We start from the raw sequence: 12250 nt of genomic DNA, 5'->3' as shown, positions 1-12250 counted from the left end.
TCGCTTAGCGAGCCATAGATTGACCCACATTGCTTTTGCTAACACGCAATCTTCACTCCAGGACACGTCTGCTTCAGCGAACATCAGTCTCTCGACATACATGAGCAACCCACTGCCACTTCATTACTCTTGCCATTACTCTTGTTCTCTCGCGGATAGTCTCATTTATGATTCTATCTTTGAGAGACACCCAAGCATAGCCCGTTCCATAGCACGTTAGGTAACCTTAAACTTGTGTACTATTCCCTTTCTCAGTGTGCGCGACTCGGCACTGTATGTCAACACAGATAAAGGATGCGTTGCTCGGAAAAGACTTGTTGTAACCCTTTACCCTTAATTTTTTTTCTCTGATAGTGTATGTCAGCGATACGCCAGAGTTTCCTCGTTCGGAGTCCATTAAAGTGAAAAAACACTAAGATTTTCTCGGTTTATTAACGCATAATTGCTCATGTAGAACAGCCTGATCTTTTCATAAATCAACTGCTTTTATAGTTTACAATCAAATACAACTCCTTTTAAAATTAACAAATAAAATTAGATACTGTAAAATAATTCTTAAAATACATCTTAATATTTATAATAAATGTTTTAACGAATTTAAATAAGTTAAAATGATTTACATATATAACTAGCTGACCCGGCGAACTTCGTATCGCCTAACACAAACTTTATCGTATGGTATTAAAGTTCAAATTGACTTTTAAGTATTATCACAAATCTTTTGTATGGGAGTATAGAAAAGTGTTATTTTTAGACTTTTCAGGAAATTTAAATTTTTTTTTTTAGAATTTTTCTCTCCGTAAGAACCATCCTCGTACTTCAAGGAATATTTTAAAAAAAGAATTAGCGAAATCGGTCCAACCGTTCTCGAGTTTTGCGCTTAGCAACACATTCAGCGACTCATTTTTATATTATAGATATAAAGGTTACTTAATTTAACCTGAACAAACATTAATGTGAACAAACATTAGTCAATGTAAAGATGGCGCTGCAAGCAAGATTCGAAATGAAATTAAAAAAAAGACATTGCATAAAATAATAAAATTCAGTACAAAATAATTATATTAATTATAATAGATATTAATTCGAATATTTACACAGTAAATTGAGTATTTTAACAATAAATGAAACATCAAACGTCTTCAAAACATTCAAACAGTCAAAACAGTGTCTATTAAATATCAGATCTCAATAAGTAACGGTTTTATGTTTACAAAGTAACTATTTAAATCTTATACATTTCAGATATTCCTATAATATATTCACTTTAACAATAAACTAAAACATAAATATCAATAGTTTCCAATTATTGCCGATAGTCGGCGATTTGCGCCCATATGTACAATAAAGAGTATTGAATTTCCTTTCGGATGACTCTTGCGCTTATCGCGTAACTGATGAGTTCCGTTGTCCTTAGACAACAAGAACGAAAGTCACCTCACCCTAAACTCTTTGGTTTGGTTGGAACGATACGCTTATGCGCAGCGGGCATTACGCCCCTACGTTCCAGCCGATAATCCGCCGAGTGCGGTATCGCTGTAAAACAATTTACGTGGTAACCGTTTCGATCTGATGGACCTCTTCAGTAGTGGGTAATACCACAATACGCTATTAGTTTATCCAGCGTAGACCCTTTCGGGCGCTGTACTGTCTAGTCCCTAACGGACAGAGCCTTTCGGCTGCCAAGCAGTGTATTGTTCAGTAATTTTCATTATGTCACTCGCGGGTTTGACCCCGGATGCAGGTTATTGTCCTTTTATTCTTGAATCTCCGTTCGAATGACACTAAGTATTGCGGAATATAAGAAGTGAAGACGCGCTGAAGCTTGCCCAATGCCGCTCAACCAACCAAATTAGCTTCCTTATTGAAGTTGTTTAGGCACAGTTGAATTGTATTGACCAATATTGGTATCGTTATGATCTGTTTATCAAGCAAAATTTTGTCTCATCTAAAATCATACCGAGACCAACCCATCGTGAGAGTTCCTTTTAAGTCGTTCAGCAATCGACCTAGCTCCTCCGTCGTCTCCGCAAAACACATCCACCAGTACGTTAGTAAACAGTTTCGGTTATTGGGGATATTACATCCCCCTGTCTCGAGTCGAAGGCTGTGTAGTCCACAATATACAAAGCAGCTGATTATCCTCTTCAGTCATTTCTTTAATTTGCCGAACAGTATGAATGGCGGTCTATATTACGGTTCTATAGCCATTTCGAAACAAAATCTGTTCCGTTATTTGCAATGCATCGAGACTTGTGGCAAGACGATTGATAACGACCCTCGAAAACAGCTTTTAGAAGTAGCTCAGAAGTAGGTGAGATTTGTAATTTCTCAACAGAAATTTATCACTCCTAGACCACGCTTTCGGAGTGGTACCCTAGTGAATGACAGCGTTAAAGAGCTTCGCAAAGGCAAAAGCTTTGACCTGGAAAGGTTTTCCTTGGGCCTTAAAGAGCTCAATCGAAACTACGTCATCCTCCAGACTCTTCCGTTTTTAGCTGCTCCAGCGCCGCAATAATCTTGCCCGCTTCATTATTGGGTTGTCTTCCGAAAACTTGCCTCTGGTATCCCAAATCTCAGACTTGTATGCACTCGACGAGGACAACTGTCCATAAAATTTGTCGACCTGTTTTTTTTTTTTAGCAAGTGGTAAACGATTCTGCCTACCGCTAAATCATATTTCGCAAGAAGGCTCTTCTCAGTCGTCTTTGGAATACTTTTTCTGGACCACTTTATCTGCTCTATAAAAATCATAATATTACTCATATATGAGCAGCAAGGTCACTGCGTATAAGTTTTCCTACCTTTTTGGAAAAATTTGTTCTGGTGAAGTTGGTTAAGTTTTGGAAAAACCCCCTTGATTTCGAGAAAGAAAGTTGAAGAATCAATTGGCCCCTACGACCTATGCGACCCAATCTGTGCGGTCTGATTTTCGATCCGTCTCGGTCTTGTAATCCCAGTTAGCGTCATCCATTATAACTTGTAAAAGATCGAAGTATTTCCATTCCTTGGATTTTATTACCTTCGTAATATCCTCATACAAAACATCGAATCCATTTTTAGAGTTTGACGAGGTCAGCGCATATATCTGTACTTTACAAGATTGTAAATATTGGTATGCGACGACGACCTCATTAATTTCATGTATGTAAATGTGTGATGTTCCTATGGAGTGGCGTAGTCCTTATGGACTAAAACTCCTTAAATAAAGAAAAAAAATATATATATTCCTTTTAGGGAGTATCTGTTAGTGAGTTGAAGTACAAGGTATCCGAGTCAACACACTGTTTACTTCCACAACGTTGCTAGTAATAAAGTCTTGTAGACCAGAAAACCAATGCTACTTTAGAAAAGCAAAATCGGAAGTAGAAAAAGTGCCCAGGGTCTAAGATCAACCCATGATATACTTTTTAGTTTCTTCGTTAAGTGGCAGACGGAAAATTTTCTACAAATGAATAACTTTAAGCTCTGCATTGCATCATTGAGGCACATTTTTACCTAAGAATTGTTTGATGGTGTAGCTAGACGTGTGGTATAGTTCGCGTCATGTAAAAAGAACGCTGGCCTTGAAGCTGCGCAGAAGCGATTTATCGGTCTATTTGGTGGTACGGGGTAGGGGGACGGGAGTGTTTATCACTGTCGCATGCTTGCCGGTGTGCTATTGGTTGACAGCGGTTGACAGTTCGACGTCGACTCAAATTATTATCGCGCACAAAAGTTTTAAATTACAAAATTCTCCATTTACTATTTATTTCACTAAAAAACAATTATCAATTTATCATTTTAAACACATAAAAACTATTAAGATACGAATATTGAGAGTACAGATAATTATTATTTTTGAATACGACATTTCAATAACTAAAAAATTTGTTATTGCTTTTGTTTATAAAAAAATTGTGAATTTGTAAAGTTATAATTATTATACTTATTTAGTCCGAATTATTCGCACTTGTATTTCTAGTATTTTTTAATGTACCTACCAATAACCATTATACGAAGCCGCGAGTGAAAGCCTAATTAAAAAATAAAACATTAGTACTTGTGCGCGAGTATACCCATGCGCAAACGCACCCCCTCCAGTTTCTTTCAGCGTTCTTTTTACATGACGCGAACTATACATGAGTATATGTGATCGGCAGGCGGTGGAGGACGTGAACCGCGGCGTGTGCGCGGCGGGCGCGCGCCTGTACCAGCTGAAGGCGCTGCAGGACGTGCGGCGCGCGGCCGACTACCTGGCGCTGGCGCGTGCCCTCCCCGGCTACGGGGGCGTGGCCTTCCCGCCCGCGCGCACCGACTGCCGCGCCACGCCCGCCCTCGCGCTCACCGTCGGTACGTACCGCCGCTGCTCCCTCGTGCTGCCCGGCTACGGGGGCGTGGCCTTCCCGCCCGCGCGCACCGACTGCCGCGCCACGCCCGCCCTCGCGCTCACCGTCGGTACGTACCGCCGCTGCTCCCTCGTGCTGCCCGGCTACGGGGGCGTGGCCTTCCCGCCCGCGCGCACCGACTGCCGCGCCACGCCCGCCCTCGCGCTCACCGTCGGTACGTACCGCCGCTGCTCCCTCGTGCTGCCCGGCTACGGGGGCGTGGCCTTCCCGCCCGCGCGCACCGACTGCCGCGCCACGCCCGCCCTCGCGCTCACCGTCGGTACGTACCGCCGCTGCTCCCTCGTGCTGCCCGGCTACGGGGGCGTGGCCTTCCCGCCCGCGCGCACCGACTGCCGCGCCACGCCCGCCCTCGCGCTCACCGTCGGTACGTACCGCTGCTGCTCCCTGCGCTGCCCGGCTACGGGGGCGTGGCCTTCCCGCCCGCGCGCACCGACTGCCGCGCCACGCCCGCCCTCGCGCTCACCGTCGGTACGTACCGCTGCTGCCCCCTCGCGCTGCCCGGCTACGGGGGCGTGGCCTTCCCGCCCGCGCGCACCGACTGCCGCGCCACGCCCGCCCTCGCGCTCACCGTCGGTACGTACCGCTGCTGCTCCCTGCGCTGCCCGGCTACGGGGGCGTGGCCTTCCCGCCCGCGCGCACCGACTGCCGCGCCACGCCCGCCCGCGCGCTCACCGTCGGTACGTACTGGTACTGTCTACCTCGCACTGCTCGGCTACAGGAGGGAGCATCTAAAATTAACACGGTATCTTTTAGGTACTACCAGGAGAAACCTGCCCAAACTTTTCTTCACTACGGTACTAGTTTTGACAGAACTGACAGCGTTGTATCTGACGGGTTATTTAACGTAGTTTATCAATCTGACTAGTTGGAGTACTGATACCAGACTGAAGCATACGTTGCGCGCAGGTTGGACCGGCCTGAAGCTGTCCGCGTGGTGCGAGGGCGACGCCCCGTGCGGCGGCGCGTGCGTGAGCGTGCCGTGGAGCGACGTGCGCGAGTGGCGCGCGGACGACGAGGCGGCGGCGGCGCGCCTGCTGTACCGCCGCCGCGACCGGCCGCCGCGCGCGCTGGCGCTCTACACGCCCTACGTGAGTGACACCGAACAACACACCGAACAACGCACCGAACAACGCACCGAACCACACACTACACACAACGCACCGAACCACACACTACACACAACGCACCGAACAACACACCAAACAACGCACTCCACACAACACACCGAACAACACACCGAACAACGCACCGAACCACACACTACACACAACGCACCGAACCACACACTACACACAACGCACCGAACAACACACCAAACAACGCACTCCACACAACACACCGAACAACACACCGAACAACGCACTCCACACAACGCACCGAACCACACACTACACACAACGCACCGAACAACACACCGAACAACGCACTCCACACAACGCACCGAACCACACACTACACACAACGCACCGAACAACGCACTCCACACAACGCACCGAACAACGCACTCCACACAACGCACCGAACCACACACTACACACAACGCACCGAACAACGCACTCCACACAACGCACCGAACCACACACTACATACAACGCACCGAACAACGCACTCCACACAACGCACCGAACAACACACCGAACAACGCACTCCACACAACGCACCGAACCACACACTACATACAACGCACCGAACAACGCACTCCACACAACGCACCGAACAACACACCGAACAACGCACTCCACACAACGCACCGAACAACACACCGAACAACGCACTCCACACAACGCACCGAACAACACACTACACATAACGCACCGAAAAACGCACCGAACAACGCACTCCACACAACGCACCGAACAACACACTACACACAACGCACCGAACAACACACTACACACAACGCACAGAACCACACACTACACACAACGCATCGAACCACACACTACACACAACGCATCGAACAAAACACCGAACAACGCACTCCACACAACGCACCGAACCACACACTACACACAACGCACCGAACAACACACCGAACAACGCACTCCACACAACGCACCGAACAACGCACTCCACACAACGCACCGAACCACACTACACACAACGCACCGAACAACACACCGAACAACGCAATCCACACAACGCACCGAACCACACACTACACACAACGCATCGAACAACACACCGAACAACGCACTCCACACAACGCACCGAACCACACACTACACACAACGCTCCGAACAATACACCGAACAACGCACTCCACACAACGCACCGAACAACGCACTCCACACAACGCACCGAACAACAAACTACACACAACGCACCGAACAACACACCGAACAACGCACTCCACACAACGCACCGAACCACACACTACACACAACGCACCGAACAACACACTCCACACAACGCACTCCACACAACGCACTCCACACAACGCACCGAACAACACACTACACACAACGCACCGAACAACGCAATCCACACAACGCACCGAACCACACACTGCATACAACGCACCGAACAACGCACCGAACAACGCACTCCACACAACGCACCGAACAACGCACTCCACACAACGCACCGAACAACACACTACACATAACGCACCGAAAAACGCACCGAACAACGCACTCCACACAACGCACCGAACAACACACTACACACAACGCACCGAACAACACACTCCACACAACGCACAGAACCACACACTACACACAACGCACCGAACAACACACCGAACAACCCATTCCACACAACGCACCGAACAACGCACTCCACACAACGCACCGAACCACACACTACACACAACGCATCGAACCACACACTACACACAACGCATCGAACAACACACCGAACAACGCACTCCACACAACGCACCGAACAACACACTACACACAACGCACCGAACAACAAACTACACACAACGCACCGAACAACACACCGAACAACGCACTCCACACAACGCACCGAACCACACACTACACACAACGCACCGAACAACACACTCCACACAACGCACCGAACAACACACTACACACAACGCACCGAACAACGCAATCCACACAACGCACCGAACCACACACTACACACAACGCACCGAACCACCCACTCCACACAACGCACCGAACCACACACTACACACAACGCACCGAACAACAAACTACACACAACGCACCGAACAACACACCGAACAACGCACTCCACACAACGCACCGAACCACACTACATACAACGCACCGAACAACACATCGAACAACGCACTCCACACAACGCACCGAACAACACACCGAACAACGCACTCCACACAACGCACCGAACAACACACTACACACAACGCACCGAACAACGCACTCCACATAACGCACTGAACCACACACTCCACACAACGCACCGAACCACACACTCCACACAACGCACCGAACAACGCACTCCACACAGCGCACCGAACCACACACTACACACAACGCACCGAACCACACACTACACACAACGCACCGAACAACACACCGAACAACGCACTCCACACAAGCTTTTAACATTATTACAAAAGACTTGTTTATCAAAATTTATAAAACTTACATCCGTCCACTACTAGAATACGCTTTCCAAATCTGGAGTCCATACTTTAGGAAAGACATAGAAATGCTGGAAAAAGTACAACGTAGAGCTACAAAAATGGTGACCTCACTAAGACATAAGACATATGAAGAACGACTTTCAGAACTTAGATTAAGTACATTGGAACAACGTAGACAGAGGGGAGATCTCATTGAAACATACAAAATTCTAACTGGACATTATAATATCAAGAATTTTAAAGACATGTATATTATGAATCCAAATCCAAAATTAAGAGGACATTCTCAAAAACTTACAAGATCTCCTTGCTATAGCAAACCCAGATGTCACTTTTTGCCAAATCGCGTAGTTACCCAATGGAACAAGCTCCCAGAATCAGTGATTGGTGCACCATTAGTAAACACTTTTAAAAACAGACTGGATGAACATTTAAAAACTAAAGTAGAGAGAACATAAGTGCAGTGATATGCACGCATCAGCTCCAAGAGCTGCTAGTGCATAATAAAATAATAAATAATAATAAATAAATAACACAACGCACCGAACCACACACTACACACAACGCACCTAACAACACACCGAACAACGCACTCCACACAACGCACCGAACAACACACCGAACAACGCACTCCACACAACGCACCGAACCACACACTACACACAATGCACCGAACAACACACTCCACACAACGCACCGAACAACACACTACACACAACGCACCGAACAACACACCGAACAACGCACTCCACACAACGCACCGAACCACACACTACACACAATGCACCGAACAACACACTCCACACAACGCACCGAACAACACACTACACACAACGCACTACACACAACGCACCGAACAACACACCGAACAACGCAATCCACACAACGCACCGAACCACACACTGCATACAACGCACCGAACAACACAACGAACAACGCACTCCGCACAACGCACCGAACAACACACCGAACAACGCACTCCACACAACGCACCGAACAACACACTACACACAACGCACCGAACAACACACCGAACAACGCACTCCACACAACGCACCGAACCACACACTACACACAACGCACCGAACCACACACTCCACACAACGCACCGAACCACACACTACACACAACGCACCGAACAACAAACTACACACAACGCACCGAACCACACACTACACACAACGCACCGAACAACGCACTCCACACAACGCACCGAACAACACACTACACACAACGCACCGAACAACGCACTCCACACGACGCACCGAACCACACACTCCACACAACGCACCGAACAACACACCGAACAACGCACTCCACACAACGCACCGAACCACACACTCCACACAACGCACCGAACAACACACTACACACAACGCACCGAACAACGCACTCCACACAACGCACCGAACCACACACTACACACAACGCACCGAACAACACACCGAACAACGCACTCCACACAACGCACCGAACAACACACTAGACACAACGCACCGAACAACACACTACATACAACGCACCGAACAACGCACTCCACATAACGCACCGAACCACACACTCCACACAACGCACCGAACCACACACTCCACACAACGCACCGAACAACACACCGAACAACGCACTCCACACAGCGCACCGAACCACACACTCCACACAACGCACCGAACCACACACTACACACAACGCACCGAACAACGCACTCCACACAACGCACCGAACAACACACTACACACTGAACATTATTATCACTTCACACTCTTCGCACTAAACATCACACGTTACTCACAACGAGCTACTTGCTACGCTATGTACACTACGTACTACACATTGCACTCTGCATGTCGTACACTATACTCTTCACCCTGCACTTGTGCCTCGACACTACACTCTTCCTGGCCTACACCGACTTACATCAAATTCATTTTCAAAAACAAGCGAATCTTATTAAGAAAATTATCTGCCTTTCCAGTATCAATTTCTCTGCAACTGCATGGATAGAATAGCGGAGGAGGCGAACTGGGTCGACACCGGCGAGTAAAGTTCCGGAACATTCTAGAACGTAAGATAACCAACGGTATCTGTATAACTCGCAACATTTTCGAAATGGCGTCGTTATTCCTATCTAGTTTACTTATCGTATTAATGTGATTTGTCTTTTTTTTTTTTTTAATGATTATTTAAAATTTTGTAATTATTTAGACAATGTACTCGTATAGGTCAGGGTTTCGCGTCACAACTGTACTGTGATAGGTACGATTTATGTTAACTGACTGGATTTCGTCGAAGCTGAAAAGTGTTTTTATTTTGAACTTTTTGTATACATTATATTATAAGTAACTGTAAAAGGTCTTCTGGTCTGTTGTTGGGATTGTTTGACAACGGTAGATCATTGGTAGATCATGGGTAGATCATTGGTAGATCATGGGTAGATCATTGGTAGATCATGGGTAGATCATTGGTAGATCATGGGTAGATCATTGGTAGATCATATTATGACAGTCTATTTGACGCTTCAATATTACCATACTGACGATATATTGATTCCAACGATGTTAGTCTGTACTTTTTGATCTTTCACTGATATCGACTGCCACAAAGTATATCCACCAACAGCGTCCATATTACGGTACGATCTTTGGTTCAGACGACGAACGTTGACAAAATGAAAAAAAAATCATAATTGAAGTAGCTTTAAGTATTTTGAATCGTCATTTTAGAAATTAAAATTATATTAGTATTAATTTGAACCTACCAACGATTCGGAATGTAGATGCTGCAGAAAAGAAACGGCAAGAAATTTTGCAGTTCAAAAAAAAATTATGTTCTATTAACACAAATAAAAGTTATAATTTAACAAACAGGAATAACATACACATATCCCACACAAACGGCTATTTATTACAAACCGTTTGTTAACAAAAAAAAAAAAAAACACTACAATACTTAATACACTACAATGACGTCAATGATCTCCCGCTGATCTATCATTGTCTCAAATCGCAATAGCGGACTTAGCGCCAAGATTTCATTAAATGCTTATTACGTACTTAGAACTTTTTATACATAATCAATATATTATTAGTGGAATTTGTAATATTTTTTCATATATAAGTTAATGTAAATGTCCCCGGCACTGTGTAATTTTGTCTTTTATAATTTAATCGGGTACAATAATTTTTTTATACGAATTATTTTGACGAATTCCGTATGTAACATTGCGTATGATCTATTGACATTATAATCTAAAATCACTGAATAAATTTTGCGGAATAAATAAGTGTCGCGTGACTTAAAAATCATTAATATAAGTAATATCTATGTGTCATTTTCTGTAAAAGCTAACCAGAGCTCGATATATACAACATTTTAATAAAACTTAAGCTAAGATATACTACAATACAAATAAAAATAAAAAAATGAAAAAACCGATAAAAAAATCTGATGCGCTAAATTTGTGATATCTTCCCGACAATCTTTGGTTGGTCAAAGTTAAGATAACTGCTCTAAATCATTATTTATCAATATGAATATAGCATCAAGCATTATAAGTGATTAAAAGCTCAAGAAAAAAAAACATCACAATTAACCGTCAACTGTCAGGACAAGGCATGCTATATTTCATAATAAAACTCAAAATAAAACATCGGTCTCTTTCACTCGTAGAAAGGCTAGCTTTGTGCGAAAGAGATGGAAAATATTTTCGTCTTGAATATGTAATGTGTACTATATTATGTATGTTGTTCGCGTTGTTCGTGTCCGCTTTACGTCACCTTAATATATAAAAAGATTAGTTCGACACTAAGAAATTATGTTCCCGATATATTATTAAAAGCTTATGAATAGTGTAACATTATTAAAATGGGGTCATTTATTTTGGGGTAATTAATGCGTATTTAAAAAAAATTTACGATGTAAATAATATTCGCCACATGCATACCTATTATGTTGTGACCCCCGGACACAGGGCCGAATCCTAGCGGGGGCCGTTGGGTAAGAGGCATTTATTTATTTAACTTCGTGGCGTTTTTACGGAATTTGTCAAAACTACAACTTCTGAAATAATTTTTCAATTATTAAAATAAATATATCATTATATTATTAATTATAATAATGAATGAAACCTTTATTTCCAAACTTGATATAATAATATGAAGTAGCGTTATTCTAACGACTATAAAATATTTAAATTAAAATGATACTAGCATTTATGAACTATTCTTAAAATAAAAAAAAATTATTATCAAATAATTTTTAATCGAAATGTGATTATATTAAT

At 44.6% G+C, this 12250-nt stretch overlaps 1 protein-coding gene across 1 annotated transcript in view; it reads left to right on the top strand.

Moving 5' to 3' along the window:
• Positions 1-11579, top strand: part of LOC123658859 (sorting nexin-27) — a 33486-nt gene extending 21907 nt beyond the window's left edge. Inside the window, exons 7-9 of the mRNA XM_045594151.1 lie at positions 4143-4332; positions 5295-5476; positions 9944-11579. Of these exons, the coding sequence (XP_045450107.1) occupies positions 4143-4332; positions 5295-5476; positions 9944-10012 (441 nt within the window). The 3' untranslated portion in view covers positions 10013-11579. The remainder of the gene's footprint in view (positions 1-4142; positions 4333-5294; positions 5477-9943) is intronic.
• Positions 11580-12250: the final 671 nt, after the last annotated feature.

Source organism: Melitaea cinxia, chromosome 13 (genome assembly GCF_905220565.1).
Source record: "Melitaea cinxia chromosome 13, ilMelCinx1.1, whole genome shotgun sequence".
In the NCBI taxonomy this organism is placed as follows: Eukaryota; Metazoa; Arthropoda; class Insecta; order Lepidoptera; family Nymphalidae; genus Melitaea; species Melitaea cinxia.
Note: the sequence above shows the minus strand (reverse complement) of the source record. Positions and strands in the feature narration are given on the sequence as shown.